At 47.5% G+C, this 17,111-nt stretch overlaps 3 protein-coding genes across 8 annotated transcripts in view; 2 read left to right on the forward strand and 1 right to left on the reverse strand.

The window, feature by feature from the left end:
- NaCP60E (Na channel protein 60E) overlaps nucleotides 1–17,111 on the forward strand; it is a 96,130-nt gene that overhangs the window by 7,843 nt on the left and 71,176 nt on the right. The gene's annotated exons all lie outside the window — the stretch shown is intronic.
- On the forward strand, nucleotides 2,497–12,977 carry Nox (NADPH oxidase). Of its 4 annotated transcripts, XM_070210021.1 has the most exons (15): nucleotides 2,497–3,350; nucleotides 5,082–5,176; nucleotides 5,982–6,096; nucleotides 6,156–6,253; nucleotides 6,646–6,766; nucleotides 6,826–6,976; nucleotides 7,035–7,245; nucleotides 7,310–7,536; nucleotides 8,040–9,315; nucleotides 9,911–10,253; nucleotides 10,347–10,523; nucleotides 11,007–11,323; nucleotides 11,391–11,487; nucleotides 11,550–11,730; nucleotides 12,835–12,977. In XM_070210021.1, the coding sequence occupies exons 1-15, from the start codon at nucleotides 2,760–2,762 to the stop codon at nucleotides 12,855–12,857; spliced, it is 4,023 nt and encodes a 1,340-aa protein (XP_070066122.1). In that variant the 5' UTR covers nucleotides 2,497–2,759; the 3' UTR covers nucleotides 12,858–12,977. The 4 variants fall into 4 exon arrangements, with proteins under 4 accessions (XP_070066122.1, XP_070066123.1, XP_002059467.2 ...); XM_070210022.1 differs by lacking the exon at nucleotides 10,347–10,523; XM_002059431.4 differs by lacking the exon at nucleotides 12,835–12,977 and having other exon boundaries at nucleotides 11,550–12,014.
- LOC6635833 (inhibitor of Bruton tyrosine kinase) lies at nucleotides 11,870–17,104 on the reverse strand. The gene is made up of 9 exons (XM_002059432.4): nucleotides 16,588–17,104; nucleotides 15,956–16,529; nucleotides 15,771–15,898; nucleotides 15,569–15,712; nucleotides 14,910–15,505; nucleotides 14,720–14,843; nucleotides 13,980–14,661; nucleotides 12,745–13,871; nucleotides 11,870–11,950 (listed from the first exon to the last, which is right to left on the reverse strand). Exons 1-8 carry the CDS (start codon nucleotides 17,016–17,018, stop codon nucleotides 12,987–12,989), a joined length of 3,564 nt encoding a protein of 1,187 aa, XP_002059468.1. The 5' UTR covers nucleotides 17,019–17,104; the 3' UTR covers nucleotides 11,870–11,950; nucleotides 12,745–12,986.

A 17,111-nucleotide genomic window follows, 5' to 3' on the forward strand; every position in this document is an offset into this window, starting at 1 on the left:
GCCTCTATGTATGTCAAGCCAATGGACCACCCGGCGGCTGAATATATTTAAATAAAATAAAAATGTAAAAAGAGTTTTGTCCTCGCTGAGTGAGTGACTGACTGATTGGTGGTAGCTTTCTTTTGCTTGGCAAGGGGGGGGGGGGGCGGGAGAGGTGGTATGGGAAATTGGCTAGACTGGAGTATATTTAACATAATTTAAGTTATGTTATTCCGTTCTGTTAATGCTTTAACATACGAATTTCTAACATTAACTGCTTAGCATAGACTGGAATACATATATTTAACAGAACTGTAGAATGTTTAGAACGTTATGTTAACGCTTTAACATGAGAGCTGCTAATGGTAGCTGCTGTCATGAGCCTGCGTGTGGTGGTCGCCGGTTCAAATCCAGCAGTTATTTTCTTTATTCCTTGTTGTTTATTTCATTTTCGTATATAAGTATATTTATAGGTATTCTCCAAAGCTGGCAAAACAATTTCAGGTGCTTTATAATTGGCCGCTGCGGTGTCAATTGCAGCGCCAGCGCCAGCTCCAATGGTCAATTAAACTAGCTGCCTACGCCGCCTGCAGCAGCCGCAGCAGCCGCAGCAGCCGTAGCAGAGGCAGCCGCGGCTCCCCTGGGAGCTGGCAAATGTGACTTGCTGCCGGTGCGTAGTGAAGCCGCCTGCTGTGCACGGGAATGCCAATTTCAGCAATTAACAACAATGGCCATAAATGCGTGAAACGCATAAACTGACTGCAAAGTGGGTGCGAGAGAGACGGACAGAAAGAGCGAGAGGAAGAGCGAAAGATTGGGATGCGATGCGAGCTACACATTCAGACGGCGGATTATTATTATTGAAACGGCAACTGGTGTTCACAGTGGAGCTTAACTGCTGACACGATCTTGAATTTGAATCTGGGCCCCATGTTCGGCTCTCGCAAACGCCGCCATTTTGTTTGGCCGGAGTAAAAGTAAGCGGTAGCTGGGCTCCGCAGCGGTTCGGGCGACCAATGACCGAGGCAAAGGCCAATGGCGCACATTAATCAACCGATCATATTCATATATATTGGCCATTGTTTATGCAATTATTAGGATAAATAAATGAAAATCTGCTAGCTGCTAGCTGAACGACAAAGCAATGCCCTGTAAAACAACTAAATGTTGAGGTTAAATAGACTATTTAATATGATGAAAAATATTGGAATATATTTAACAGAACTTAAGTATGTTATCACGTTCTGTTAACGCGTTTACATACGAATTGCTAACGGCAACTGCTTAACATACATTAGAATGTATTTAACAGAACATAAGTATGTTATCGCATTCTGTTAACAATTAACATACGAGCTGCTCATGGTAGCTGCTTAACAGAGACTCCAATGGTGTTGCAGTTGCTTAAGTGCAAGCACTTTGCATACCCTATGCAATTGAATTACTGGGTATCTGCAGCAATAAACTGCTCCACAAATCTTTTGGTGTTTGCCCTTTGGCTGAAATTGAAACTGAGACTGCGTCTCGGTGTATTTCGGCTTCTACTTCATTATTATTTTTTATTCAAGGCGCTGCAATCGAAAGCCAAGTTCAATGACTCGATAAAAAAACAAAACTGAGATATTGTTGAAAGTGTCTAAAGCTGTGAATGGGGCTGTCTGTCTGTCTGTCTGTCTGTAGGTACTGATATAAACTTGCATGTTTTCGAGATGTGTTTGGCCTTGATTCAGTTTCGGTTACGGCTAGGCAAATGAACTATTTAACACTCATTTAAAATGTTACCTGTCAGCGGATTGTTTAACCTGAGTTGAGCCACCTTTGATAAGACCTTTGAGCAACGGCAACGGTCAGCGGACAGTCATTTCCTGTATATCCAGTATGTTCTATATAGACAAGAGTCAAACAAAGAAAAGCAGTGGCAAAATGTACAATTTGATAGACACCGACATCCCAGTCATTTCGTGAAAATGTGTTACAAATGCAGTCAGAGCAGAATTCGGAAACAGACACGTTCGGCACATAAACAAGTTTGATTATTACGAAACACGGGCGTTGAAATTAAAAGAAGAAAAAAAAAAAATTGAAGACATCGGCAAAGCGCACCTGTACAACTGAATTATTTGCACCTTATCAAATAAAATACACAGAGCACATGAAGCATGAATCGCACAGACCAAATTAGAATATCTATCTAACGTTTAGGATCGTAAACAACTCTGCCCACAGTTCGATATATATGTACATATATTGTGAATGCCATAGTTTATGATAGCTTCATTGTTTTCGAAATCGAAATCGAAATTCGAAATCTTTGAAATTAACGCGATTTTGGCACGTCAAAAACTCAACTTAAACGCGTTCCAAGCCAGATCCCCACAACAACAACAACAACAACAACAACAACAACAACAACAACAACATACATAAGAAGAAGAAGAAGAAGAACAAGAGCGCAAAGCCGAGCCGAGGGCCGACGCACGTCTCGCATTGGGGGGCTGCAGCTCGTGTTGCGAGCTTTCGCTTTCAGTTGCTGCTCGTTGCTGCGTCCGATTGGTGTTGCTTTTATTCGCTGTCCGTTGCTGTTCGCTGTTCGCCGTTTCGCCCTCTGTCGCTGTTCGCCGTGCTCGCTCTTCGCTGTAAATGCTTATCGTTCTGTCGCAAAGCCAACGGTAAAACGCTCAACTGTTATCGATAACTCGTCACAAATCGATAAAGTGCAGTGCGCAAGTGCAACAGTTTTGGAAAATGTGTCAATAGTTGTTAAACCATTGTTGTCTGAAATGGATAACGCTTCGCCTGCGCAGGACAATCATCGCGGTTCGGTGTCCTCCAACAAATCACTGGACATACCCATAACACCGTCGCGCTCACCCAAAAAGGTCTCCTTCTCCGACGAGCTGCCCGGCGGCAGCAGCCACAGCAGCTCGGAGCCAAGCGGTGTCAGCCATGTGCTGCAGCAGGCTGTCCAATATCTGGAGCGTTTGCACGGCGCACGCGAATATCCCGCCGAGAATGCTGTCAGCGTTGAGCAACAGCTGCCGCCACCCGCTGTGCTGGACCTGGATGCCCAATCCGTGCAGCTGAGTGTCGTTGGGGCCGCCGCCGTTGCCGCCGCTTCGCCCAGCATACTGATTGCGGAACCAGGTGACGCTGCCAATGATTACGCCCATGGCAAGCAGGAAGTGCCGTATGAGCCGCAATCGCATTTGTACATGGAGCGATACAAGCTTAATTTAGATAAGAACTGCAGCTCCATGGAGCTGGAGGCGCGACGCGAAAAACAACGCTGGCTCTTGATATCGGAGTGCAGCGCCCGCTTTGGCGAGGGGAAGCACACACGTGAGGCATTCCGCAAGCTATTCTTAGATGAGGTAAGTCCAGCTACAATGTAGCTGCATTAATTACTCGCCAATATACGAGGTGTCGATATGCAAATGAGCGTGAATCTTTAACTACAGTGAAAACTATAATAATGGACAATAATGAATAACCTATTTTGTATTCCCAATATATGAAGGACAACTTTTTCGCAGAAAGATCCTATTTATATAGAAAAAAGTATTCCTTGATCGTAACTAAAACTTTATATACTATCAAAAATTCATTCTTGATTATTTTCGTTGTTTATAGTCCGATCTTTTTTGAAATATTAAAGGTTCTAATATGGCATACAAAAGTTCTAAGCTCCAAAACTCCGGTTATTTTCTTAATCTTAAGTAATCTGTGAAGTATCTAACAAGGATCTATAATCCAAATGCGAAATGTAAGGATCTCGATATAACTTCTTATCGATTGTTTAGAAACGGAACAGGTTATCGAACATTCAAATTTTATCGATTGCTTAGAAATGGCGCAAGTTATCGAACATTTAAAATAAACTTGATTTGCCTTATACCAAATTTCGTATATCTAGATCTTAAAGGGCCTGAAATCGACATTTTCCCAGGGACTTGATCACATATTGTTGATTTTTCGTTTTGTTAGCATAGAAATTGGCAGCTGTGAATGGATCCGCTTATTAAAGTTCAATATGCGTACTGCATTTTATAGCCAGTGTTAAGCAACGCATTTGAGAACACTTCGGATACATTTTTAAGCCAATATTTTTACACAGAGCATAAAAAACATATTAAGGCGTTCTATAATTGCCAATTTCGTTGATTTATGATTAAGTTGGGAATATATAAAAATTGGGTTAAATATAAATAGAAAATTAAAGCTCACTGAGATTTTTCGGTTTCTTCGGAACTGATCCGAAAATAATTCAAAAAAATATTACCTTTTCAAGATCAACAAAGTTTTCTTTCTTTTTTTCTGTTTTTTTTTTTTTTGTTTCCCCTTTTCTTTTTGAACTTCTTTGAAGACAAGAAAAAACTGGAACTGTAGGGTTTGTGTTCACGAGAGCTTTTACTGTGTGTGTGTGTGTGTGTGTTTATAAATATATATATATATATATATATATATATATGTGTGTGTGTGTGTGTGTGTGTGTGTGTTGACCTTGTGCCACATATTTTGTGGTCCTTTACCCGCTGTTAAATATTAAACTGGTTTATTTTTTTTTTCGGTTTTTTGATTTATGCTGTTTGTTGTTTCTGTGCTTTTCTGTCTCTTCCCCCTCCCTATATCTCTCCCTCTCTCTCTGTTCTGTTTTTTATGGGCCCCAAGAAAGCTGTTGAACCAGTCGCCGGCCCAAACTCGCCTGCTCATCCGTTAAATATGCACATTTTTTCATCGGGCTGGGCAGCTATCGCCCGATCGCCAGTTCGGGCCTGGCCAATGCAAACAAGCCAAGAGAAGAAACAAAAAAAATTGAAATAAATAAAAATATACACAAATGTGCAGACAAATGTCGTGAGATTGAATGTCATTAAAATATTAATAAGCATTTAATTAATGCCCGACAGCCGAGAGTTGGCCTAAGGCCAGTCGAGAAACAGAATTCGCTTTGATTATGTTCTGCAGCGCATAAATCGACGAGACTGTAAACAAATGTGTTTACTCAAGCACATTGTTTGTATTTAGTTTGTATTTATCAATTAATTAGCGAACATATAAATTGTATTTCTTTACAACTGGCTCATTGGGTTTTTTTTTTACAGGAATTTCAGCAGAAACTCTTTCAACTTTTCGATCTGGAGCGCAATGGATATTTGCTGCAAGATCGCTGGATCGAGCATCTCAAGGGGCGACTCACGTAAGTGCAGGTTCCAGCTGAAGCTGTTGCCCTTGGTATACCCTGTAGACTGTAAGTGTGTGCAAAAGGGGTGTATTAGGGTGGCATGTCCAAGCCCCCTAGGTCGTCCCACTGTCAAAGAGCTCTTTCCAAATAATCGACAGCGTTTGCTACATTTCCCAGAAATCGAGCAGAACTGTTCACAGGGCAACTGCTAGTCGTGCATGCTCGACGCCAGCAAATTTACTTGTTGGTTTTTTTTTTCTCTGGCTCTTCATTTGCCTGATATTCCTTTTTCTTGTGCTGAAAGCGGTGCCAAAACAATTAGCCCGCTGCCAGTAAAAAGCTGTCTCAGTCCGCCATCTCGCGCTGCCTAGCGCTCTGCTCTCACCTGTCCCCAGCACGCACACCCAACCAACTAACCCAACCTGGCTCTGCCTGGCATTCCAGCTGCGTCAGCCAAATGCCAGCGCTGCACTTTGCACGCCAACGGCGCGACGCGGCGATGCCATCGCCGATGGTGATGCTATCTGTGTTGTATGTTAACATATACAACAGCTAACATAGTCCGCATGCTCCGCTGCCCCCCCCCCCCCCCCCCCCCCCCCCCCCCCCCCCAATCCGATCTCCTCTGTCACTTGGCCGGCTGTCGTAATGAAGTCATTCAAATACAAATATAGCGTGTCGGGCGCGGGAGGCTGCAGACGTAGCTGAATCTGGAGCTGGAGCTGGAGCTGGAGCATTGTGGCTTGTTGCCGGTAATGGCAATCGTAATGTTAATACTTGGCTTGGTCTCTTTTTTTTTTTTTTTCTTTTTGCCTCGCAGCGACGATCGCCAAATGGACTTTGCGGAGCAAATTGAATCTGTGGCCTATGTCATATGCGGCGAGAAGAGCCAAGTCAGTTTTAAGAACTTTCGCGATATCTGGCATACGCGGGGGGTAAGCACATCGCCTGATTTATATAAGCCGTGCGCCTATTTAACCGGAACTATTTGCAGATTCTGGATAAGCTCTATCGCCTCATCGATGTCGATGGCACCAATCTAATCTCTACGAACCAGGTCATGGAGTTTATATCGCATCTAACCAACTCCAGGTAAGCTATATGGCGAGTAAACTCTCGTTATAAAGGAGCCTGGACATATCTGATATGTTTTCAAAAGGGGGTTAGGTTCTCAGTATACTCGGGTATTATCAGTAGAATCTATGTAAGCTTAGGAACTATAAAAGCTTTGACTTAGCAGTGCCTACCCACAAAATTTCATGGCTCTGACTCTAACAGTCACTGAGTTCACTGAGGTCATATCAATAATATCTCAGTAAACTGAGAAACTAAAAGAGCTATGGCTTAGCAGGGCCTACATACCTAATTTCATAAGATCTTCCTAGCTAGAACCAAGTTCCTATGCTTCCACTTTCCCATATTATAAAGAACTACAACCTTTCAATCTATCAAGTACAATAATACACTCTGTTTCTGTTTCGTAGACCCCGCACGGGCTTTGACAAGAGCTCGCTGGCGCGCTTGGAGCAGCTCTTTCGCAATACTGTGGGCAACGAGCAGGAGATACGACGCGAGGAGTTCCAAAAAATTGTCACATCCAAAAATGTAAGTCAAATAAACCTAGTTAAGTTGCATTTAAGTTAGTTCTATGCCATTATTTCCAGCCCTTTTTTACGGAACGCGTTTTTCAAATATTCGACAAGGATAATTCGGGCTCAATATCGCTGCAGGAGTTTATAGATGCCATACATCAGTTCTCGGGCCAATCGGCCGATGACAAGATACGTTTCCTCTTCAAGGTCTACGATATTGATGGTCTGTGCCAGATAATTCCACAGGCATTCCTTGACTAATCCCCATTCATGTGTTCCAGGTGATGGTCTAATACAGCACAAGGAGCTGCACGATGTGATACGGCATTGCATCAAGGAGAACGGCATGGAGTTCTCCGAGGATCAAATCGAGGATCTAACCAGCGCCATGTTCGAGGATGCCGATCCGCACAACAGCGGCGAGATTACCTACGAGGCGCTCAAGAATCAGCTGCACAAGCATGGCGGTCTGCTCGAGAACCTCAGCATTACGTAAGCACATTTCCACATCCCTTTTAATCACATCCCAATTGTTGTATTCCTTCATTTTTGGCAGCATTGATCGCTGGCTGGTGCCCATTGCGGAGGAGCCGCCGTCTGGCAGCAAATCCTCGCGACTGTGGCACACAATACCTCACCAGCTGACGCTGGCCTATATGAAGAACAACCAGGTGTTTGTCTCATATTTATTCTTCTACATTGCCGTCAATCTGTGCCTGTTCATCTCCCGTGCCATACAGTATCGCGCCAGCAATGGCTTTGTGATCATAGCCAGAGCTTGTGGTGAGTACGAGATTGTGGAGCAGCTGTTCCATGTTTCTTAGAAGGGACCACAGAGATCGAATCGTGAACTTGGGCTCATTAAGAGCTACAGTTTAGCCACGGCTTACCATGGCTCTATCAATTATTGTCTCTAAGTTCACTGAGATCGTATCGATAGGTTCTCAGTGAACTCAGAGACTATAAGAGGTACGGGTTAGGGCCATGGGGGTCATGGCTCTAGCTCTTAAAGCTTCTGAGTTCAGTGAGAACCTATCGATGAAACCTCAGTGAAGTCATATACTATGCGCCTAGATGCGAAATATCCAGCTCTTACAGCGTTTGGGTTTACTTAAATGGTATCCAACCTCCGTAAACTCAGAGACTCCAAGAGCTGTGGCTTATGAGATCCTGGTGCCTAAATATTATGTCTCTATCTCCAATAGACTCTAGGTTCACAGAGGTCCATCGATATGATATCTAGTATGTGTGGTCTCTAAACCCCTTCCTCTTTCCCTTCCGTACAGGTCAATGTCTGAACTTCAACTGCGCCTGGGTTCTGGTGCTAATGCTGCGGCATTCGCTGACCTATCTGCGTTCGCGTGGCCTGTCCTCGTTTCTGCCGCTGGATCATCATGTCTATCTGCACAAGCTGACGGGAATAACCATCTCGGTGCTGAGCCTGGTGCACACGATAATGCATCTGTTCAACTTCTCCATCATTGTGATCAATGATCCGCAGATAAATGCCGGCCATTACACCATCGGCGAGTGGCTGCTGACGGATCGTCCGGGCCTGTTTGGCCTGATACCGGGCTGTGCCAATCCGACGGGCATCGCTCTGCTGGCCATTTTGATTGTGATGTTCGTGTGCTCGCAGCCGTTTGTGCGGCGCAAGGGCAGCTTTGAGGTGTTCTATTGGACGCATCTGTTGTACGTGCCCTTCTGGATATTGACGCTCTTCCACGGGCCCAACTTCTGGAAGTGGTTCATGCTGCCCGGCCTGGTCTATATTGTGGAGCGTGTGCTGCGCTTTGTCTGGATGCGCGGCGAGCACGGCAAGACGTACATCAGCTCCGGCCTGTTGCTGCCCTCCAAGGTCATCCATTTGGTCATCAAGCGTCCCTTCAACTTTAACTTTCGACCCGGCGACTATGTCTTTGTGAATATACCCGCCATTGCCAATTACGAGTGGCATCCGTTTACCATCAGCTCGGCGCCGGAGCAGGAGGATTACATGTGGCTTCACATACGCACCGTTGGCGAGTGGACGAATCGCCTCTATCGCTACTTCGAGCGCGAGCAGCAGAAGCTGCACCAGGGCGAGCTCAACCAGCACATGCATGCCATACCCACGCCCAGTTTCATGCTGCTGAACGAGGCGCGCAATCCGGCGCTGGCCGAGAAGTCCAGGCCCACGACGACACCGCAAACCGATTTCCTAGCACGCAATCTGGCTGGCAGCAGCAGCAGCCGGATCGAGCAGCTGCCGCCGGAGCGACCGCCACGACAGCATCGCAAGCTGACGGCTGCAGCTGCCGGCGCGTTGGATGCGCCTGCTGCTCCGACGGGCGTAAATCGCATAAGGAGCATCAAGAAAACGCTGCAGCGCACCTTTTCGCGCAAGGAGTCCGCCGAGCCGAAGAGCAAGTCCAGCAGCCAGGCGACGGGCATAGCCAATGGCGCCTTTGTGGGCGATGGCAATGAGCGCGAGGATCTGAGCCTCAAGCAGCGGCCGCTCGAGAAGAGCATCTCGCTGCCGGACATCAGCATGAAGAGCAAGAAGCGCAGCCGGCTCAAGGCGTAAGTTTCATCTTAGACTGGGACAAAGTGGGTTTTATATATCCAGCATCCATTGGAAATGGGTAAACCTTGATCAGGACTACAGAGAAAGTAGGCGTTCCATTGTCCGCTTAGTATTAGTTTATTCGAAATTCATCGATAACTTAAACCGTTTCCTTGAAATCGATAATAATCGGTATCGAAATAGGCTCTTCTAAGTATATATCGAAGTTAATAAGAGGTAAGACTAAGCCGATCCCAATTTCTTAATACAAAGACACTAGTTCTTGCTTTTCATCTCAAAATTATCGATAGCTCGTGCCTGAGTTTCCATAAAATCGATAACAATCGATATCTTTTGATATATCTCGAAGCCTATAGGAGCTAGAGACCACAAATTTGGTGGGAAGACTCTTGTAAAGCAGACACAGATTCAAAAGATTTAGTTTAGGGCTAAGGGAAGAAAATCCTGCAAAAGAAAGCTAGAATCTTGTGCAACGGAGAAGCAAGCTAGAATGTTTGTAATGCCAGCTTAACACTGGGCTCAGGGTATCTGCTAGTCGCGCACACCCGAATAGTGCACTCTTACATGGATTACTAACAATATTCCTTGCAGCCTGCGCGCATTGGGGCGCTCCGAATCGGAGCGTGCCTTTGACGATAGACGCCTGCGACGCGCCCGCAACAGCAGCGTCGGATTGGCCTATCTGAGTCCGCAGAACAAGTCGCTGGCGCAGAGCTTCCGCTACATGCGCAACAAGCCCACCATTATAGCCTTCAAGACGCCCAGCCTGGAGCTGAGCGAGTCGCAGCAGACGCCGGCCGAGGGCAGTGGCGCCTTGGAAGCCAACAGCGCTGCGGAGCAGGGTCGTCTCAGTCGGGCGGAGAGCGGCGCCGACAAGCAGCAGCAGCAGCAGCTGATGCGGCTCAGTCTGGCCATGGAGGACAAGCCGCTCGAGGTGCGTACCAAAACAAAAACAAAAAACATCTAAACTAACATTCAAGCTTAAGCTGCAAATCCCAATGCTAATCCTTAACCATTGCTCTCCAAGGATAACACATACACGGGCACGGGCACGGGCAGCAGAAAGTCGCGCTTGCGTCGTCCAACATTTCTGCGCACATTGTCCACATCCTTCACAAATCGCGGCGGCGGCGGCGGAGGTGGCGGTGGCAGCTCCACAACTAACAGCGGTAGCAAGGTCACACTTGATGCGGGCGTCATGGAGGTTCGGGTCACAACACGCACACACACACACACACACACACTAGAGCCCTGCTGCGAATAATTCATTTAAATTAAACTTAGATACTCAATTGACTCAACCTGTCTAGCAAATGATTCATTCGAATCGTTTGAGTCAGCAACATGTTTGAGATGTTCGAGCGGCTCGAGCTCATACTTTCGACAGAGTTGACAGGCAACTCGAACAGTTCGAGTCATACGATAAATTTATTTAAATTAAACTCGGATACTCAAAACAGACAGACCCCACCTATCGAACATGGAGTTAAGCACACGATGTTCGAACCAGGTTCGAGTTGTGCCAATACACGTTCGATCAGCTCGAGTTGATTCTTTCAATTGTGCTCGCAATGATCGTTCGAGTATGCCACACGCTTTTGGATTGACTCGCTGCAGGGCTCAGACAGACACGCATCCCCACACGCACATCGCGACTAACCCGAGCTAACGCCTTGCCCCTTTGCAGATCTTCATAGATGGACCTTATGGCGCACCCTCTAGCCACATCTTTGGGGCACAGCATGCGGTGCTCATTGGCACGGGGATTGGCGTTACGCCCTTTGCGTCCATTTTGCAGTCGATTATGCATCGGTATTGGAAGGCACGGCACAGCTGTCCGCGCTGCCAGTTCGAGTGGGCCAGCGAGATACCCAAGTCTGTGATGAATCTGCGCAAGGTGGACTTTTTCTGGATCAATCGCGATCAGCGCTCGTTCGAGTGGTTCGTCAATCTGCTCTCCCAGCTGGAGATTGAGCAGGCAGAGCTGGGCGGCGCCATGGAACGGTACGTTGAACCAATCAAGTCCCTAATCCTAGCTAATAATGGCTGTGTGTGGTGTTCCTTCCGCTAGCTTCCTGGACATGCACATGTACATCACCAGCGCGCTGCAGCGCACGGACATGAAGGCGGTGGGTTTGCAGCTGGCGCTGGATCTGCTGCACGAGAAGGTAATGATGCTAATTAATGCCCGATTTGGTGTCCACTCATCTTCCATATTTCCGCCTGGCAGGGCAAACGTGATCTTATAACCGGCCTGAAGACGCGCACCAATGCCGGCCGACCCAACTGGGACAAGGTCTTCAAGCAGCTGCAGGCACAGCAGAAGGGCAAGGTGACCGTATTCTATTGCGGACCGCCGCAGCTGGCCAAGACGCTGCGCGTCAAGTGTGACCAATACGGATTCGCCTTTCGTAAGGAGTGCTTTTGAGTTGGCCAACATTTCCATTTCCCATTTCCCATTACTTCAACCCTTCCTCACGTCCGCCCCTCACTGTGCCACGTTCTCAGCTCATGTCATTGTCAACTGGTTTTTGGGTTTTTTTTATATAGTTTTCTATTTTCTATATATTTATTCGTCATGTGTTTTGTTGCCTCATTCGCTATGCGTGTGTCCCAAGCTTGTAAATATCTCTACGTATATGCATTATAATAATAATAATAATAAAAAAAAAAAAAAACAAATTGTTACACTAAATGTTGCGTCCAATATATGTAGACAACGGCTAGGCCGTGATATTTGTAGTATCATAAAAACTTAATATCAGTGCTCGCTACGGTTCCAAAAGTATATCCAATTTCGAAAACAAATCTGAATATCCAGTTCTCAAGGTATAAAGGGGGCGTCGAATATTTCTCAGATTGTTCCTATGGCAACTATATGATATAGTAGTCCGATTCTAAATGTTCGATAGATAGAATACTATATGATATAGTCGTATATTTGTACTGACTGAACTTGTTTAGAATATCTTTCGAAATCAAAAACTTCTTCACATAAGAACTAAACTCTTAACCAAGTCTTTCGACATGTTCAAGTAATCCCATATTAATAAGATTTTTATATATATCTCTTTGTGATTTTGTTAGCAGCACATAGAATCTTTTGATAATAAATTTTGGTTGGGATAGCTTGAAAAACAGAAAAGTTGTTCAAACAAGTTAGGGGCCTATTTCCGGAATTAAAAAATTAAATTAGCATATCTTGAAAATCAAATTTTGATAAATAGTTTCTATGTCAACTATATAGTTATCCGATCTAACCTAGTACGACCTAAGTATAGCCAACTTCAGAAGACGCATCTAATCCAAGGGTCATTTACATTTGTTAATAGAAATAGGAATTGGAATTGAAAATTGGAATATGCTAAATGGAATTAGGTTTATAAATTTTGGAAAATGCTAATTTGAAGCCGTGGGGCACTTACCGAGCGATCACTGTATTTGTCCGCAATGTGCTGTCCCATTTTAACTAGCTTTTAATCTGAATGCTGAATTCCTAAATGCACCTTTTGCAGGTGGTTCCGAGTTCTACATCTGAAGCGCCAACGCGACGCCGCGTCTTTATTCCGTACACACGAACACACGCATACGCACGCACAACCAACAACACACACGCACACGCGCACAGATCGACATGAATAAATGTATTGGCAAAGAAATTGTCGGCTCAATGCCTCAGCCAGGTGGAAAAGTTAATGGTGCTGGGCCTGGACTTGCGCTCTATGGTGATTGTCTCGTCCTCAATGTTGTCGACATTATAGAATTCACGCAGCTCGGCAATGGCCGTCTCCTCGATCTGGGTATGAACCAGAGATTTGTTGCGCATGCGCTCGTAGCTCTCGCGCTGGCGACGTTCATCGGCCACGATCTGGGAGAAACTGTTGCCCGGCTCTGCTCCACGCATCATATTGGCAAAGGAGGTGGGATCCGAGCTGCTGCCCGTTGCAGCAGTTGGTGAGCTAAAGGGCTCGCCATATGCTGGGGGCGATGTGCCAGTTACGCCCCATGCATTGGGCACGGCGACGGGCGTGCTCAGCTCCAGCGGCTGAACTGAACTTTGGGCGCGCCAGCTCTGCTGCTGCTGCTGCTGTGATTCAGAGGAGAGACGCTTGCGCTGCTTCTGGGACAGCTTTTGGGCTTGTGGCAAGAGCGTGCTCAGATCCAGATTATAGCTCTTGCTCAGGGGCGTGCTGCACTCCGTAGGACTGGCGGATGGCAGCGGGGGCGTTGACTCCTTTACTGGCGGAGCACGTGGCGATATTGCGACCAAGTCCGGCGAGGGCTGCTCCTCCTGCTTGAGCACATTGTTAACTTTCAGCGCCGTCTCGGCCAATTTGCGTTTCTGCTCCTTTTTGTCCACAACGCGCGACCAGTTGGCGGTCTCAGCTGCAGCAGCTGCAGCTGATGTTTTCGGCGATGCTTCGGCATCGGATGCACTTATGCTCAGCGTACGCAGCATTCGGGATATGGCCTGCTGCTCATAGTGCCGCGCATCCTGCTTGTTGTGCAGCTCCTTCTGCTTGTGCTTGGCAACCTCCTTTAGCTTGGAATCCTAGGCAAGGCAAAGCATCAAGTTACAATTTGAATATAGATATAAGTAAAGCTCTGCATGGGTTCAGCTCAAGCTGACTCGATGCAGGGCTCTAGAAGGTAGACGAACCGCATCCATTCGGTAATCCAAATCAACTTCGCTGCCGTCCACAAAGCTGAGCAGCAGCTCATCCTCAATGGCCTCGGAGAAGGGTGTTATCTGGCGATACTCGTAGACCGTCTGAAACATCTTGCGGTAGTGCTCGTTGAGGCGCTGCAGGGTGCCCGGTTCGCATTGCTCAATGCTACGGTAGCAGAGCACCCGGGCCAGATTCTGGCAGATGAAATCCATGCAGCCCTGCTGCAGCAGTTTGCAATTGTACATGGCCGCAAAGTCGAGCATCTCGCCGCACTTGCGTATGCTGATCTTGTCCAGAATCAAGGATTCGCATACGTTCTGCAGCGATTCAATAAAGTACTGATCGCACAGCGTTATCATATTGTATAGAAACGTTTCCGTATAGTCTTGCCGGCAAAATGCCTCCGTGTCCAGGCTATACAGATAGTCCAGCACGGGCTCCATATACTCAACGGGCACGCTATCAAAATTGACCGTGCTACGCTCCGCCCACGAGTGCATGAACATCATCTCAAAATACTCCAGACGCGCCACCAGAACGCACTTGTGCGCCTCCAGCACTTGCCCATCTTCGCAAACGATCCGTATGTCGTAGAGTTCCGGATGATGGGAGCGCTGCAGACGACCAAAACGCTGCTTGACGCGCAGCGGCAACTGTTGCTCCGAAATGTAGCTGCAAGAGGATTAATCAGAATGAATGTAGGATTTGACAAACAAACTGTTCAACGCACCTTTGCACATATTTTGCCAGCTCGTGTAGCTGAAATTTCTCCAGATGCGTGTGAAACATTTCACAGACGCGGCTGCGCTGCGCCGGACTCTTCGGACCCAGACTCTGTTGCATGCACACAATGTCTGGCAAGCAAAAGGGAAGACTATTAAATTAGAAAATGAATACGGGTTTGTGAGCTGCCGCATTACCATCTTCTGTGGGCCAGTAGTTGGTGTAAATGTGCTTGAGCACCAGCTCGAACATTTTGCCCGTCAAGTTCTCGAAATTCAAGTAGATATCCTTGTCCAGATAGCAGAGCACCAGCTCGCGCAAGCCCGGCGCACGGCTAAAGACAATAAACTTGTGCGCCGCAAAGTTTTCGCCATCCACATGAAAGACTATGTCATGGACGGCATCCGCTTCGCTGGTGTCGTGGTAGAGCTTCTTGAAATTGTGCTCGCGGCGCGGCAGTGCGGGCTTGCGAAAGTACTTGAGATGCGATTCCTGGAGCACGGCAAACGAGGCGAAGCTCTCGTCGCAGACAATGTCCACGGCACGATCGATGTTCGGCACACGCTGCAAATCGATGCGGACATAGTGCTCCCTTGAGATTTCCGTGCGATGCTGATCATTGTTCTGCCAGATGTCCTTGTTCGTCTTGGGCTTCTCCTGTGCACCCGACGGCAGAGTCAATTGATTGCACTTGCCGCGATACACGCAGCCATCCATGGAGAGCACCAGCACCTGGTTGCACTTGTAAAGTATGCGCTTGATTGCGGGCAAACGTATGGGCGCAAAATTGCATCTGTAAGGGATAAGCAGGTTAGGGTTGGGTTGAAGGCAGGAATCGAATAGACTGTGCACATACCTGTAGAACTGCTGCGTATTCTCGTACCAGAGGAACACCACATTCGTCTCGGTCAACATCATCAGCTTGAGCGCCGCAATGGAGCCTTTGACGGAGTTCTTCAGATTGCCGCCCATCACAGCGATGCTCTTGAGATCCTCATAGCTGATCGGGGTTTAAACAAATTAGATTGGTTTGGGTTAAGATATGGAAATGCACTCACTTGGGCGTCTTTAGGGTTCTGGGCTTGTCGGCATAGAAGAGCAGTATGAGCTTCTCCGCGGTGTAGACGACCGTGGCCGCATTGTTGGCCTCCACGAAGCGTATGACTGTGCGATCCGCCAGCTTCATCTGCAATTTGGGGAGGCTTTAGTGCATGCTGCTTAGCAAACGGTAAACGCTACGTGCCAATACGGGCGCCACAATTGTCCTGGTATTGCAGCTAATGCCCAGCTGACCCTGATTGGCACCCCAAACATAGATGCACCGGCTGCTATACGCAATCGAATGATGATCGCAGGCAATCACCCGCAACAGATCGCTGGCGCCCTTGTCGCGTAGCGCGACCACCTCCTTGAATGTGGTCAGATGCTCGCCGGCGTCACGCACGCCCAGCTGATGGGTATCGTTGATGCCGCAGGCATAGACCAGCGATCGATTGGTGAGCAGCAGCGAATGCTGTCGGGATACGCTGAGGGAAATGATGCGCTCGTCGTTGTGCTTGAGCGGCAGCTTGACACGCTTGGGCGCCGGCAGACTGTTCTCCTGACCAATGCCTAGGCGGCCGCCCTTGCCGTGACCCACGGCATAGAGATGACCGCGCTTGTCGCAGAACAGACTGTGATAGGCGCCCAGCGCCACGTGCTCCAGCCACAGATTCGATTTGCGAAAGAAATCCAAGGCCTGCGGTGTGAGTGTATTCTGCTCATTGCCAATGCCCAGATTATAGTTCTTATTGGAGCCCCAGACAAGCGCCTCATTGCTGCGTGGAAAAAGCCGGGTCAGTGATTCGGGTTTCCTCTGCTGTTCTTTGTACTCACTGCGATTCGGCGTTGGCATCTATATCGCATTTCCGGCATATTGCCTGCAGCGGACAGCGCGTATCCTCATCCAGCAGTTCCAGGCTGGCGCCGTAGCGCAGCAGCAGCACGGCGCAGTCGATGCAGCCGTAGTACAGAGCCCGATGCAGTGGGCTGCTGCCGGACTCAAAGTCTGGCTCATTAATGGGCGCGCCATGGTTAAGCAGCCACTCCAGTATTCTGTAGCGTGCCACGGAAGCGCACATGTGCACGGCGGAACGGCCCAGATAATCCGTAATATTTGCGAAATTGGCACACGTTTTGGCTACAAATGCCGCCAGCGGCTGATCCTCAATGGAGCGTTTGGTGAGCGCCGCCGTGATGCAATTGCCATGCTGTACTTGGCGGCACTTGACGGTGCAGTCATAATCGTGATTCCTTAAAGCTGGCATGCGAAGCTTACAATTTAATTGTTAATAAATAAATGCCGCAACTTCCTCTTGTTAAAACCGTACTAACAAAATATTGTGAACTCGAATGAACTA

This window comes from Drosophila virilis, chromosome 5 (assembly GCF_030788295.1).
Source record: "Drosophila virilis strain 15010-1051.87 chromosome 5, Dvir_AGI_RSII-ME, whole genome shotgun sequence".
NCBI lineage: Eukaryota > Metazoa > Arthropoda > Insecta > Diptera > Drosophilidae > Drosophila > Drosophila virilis.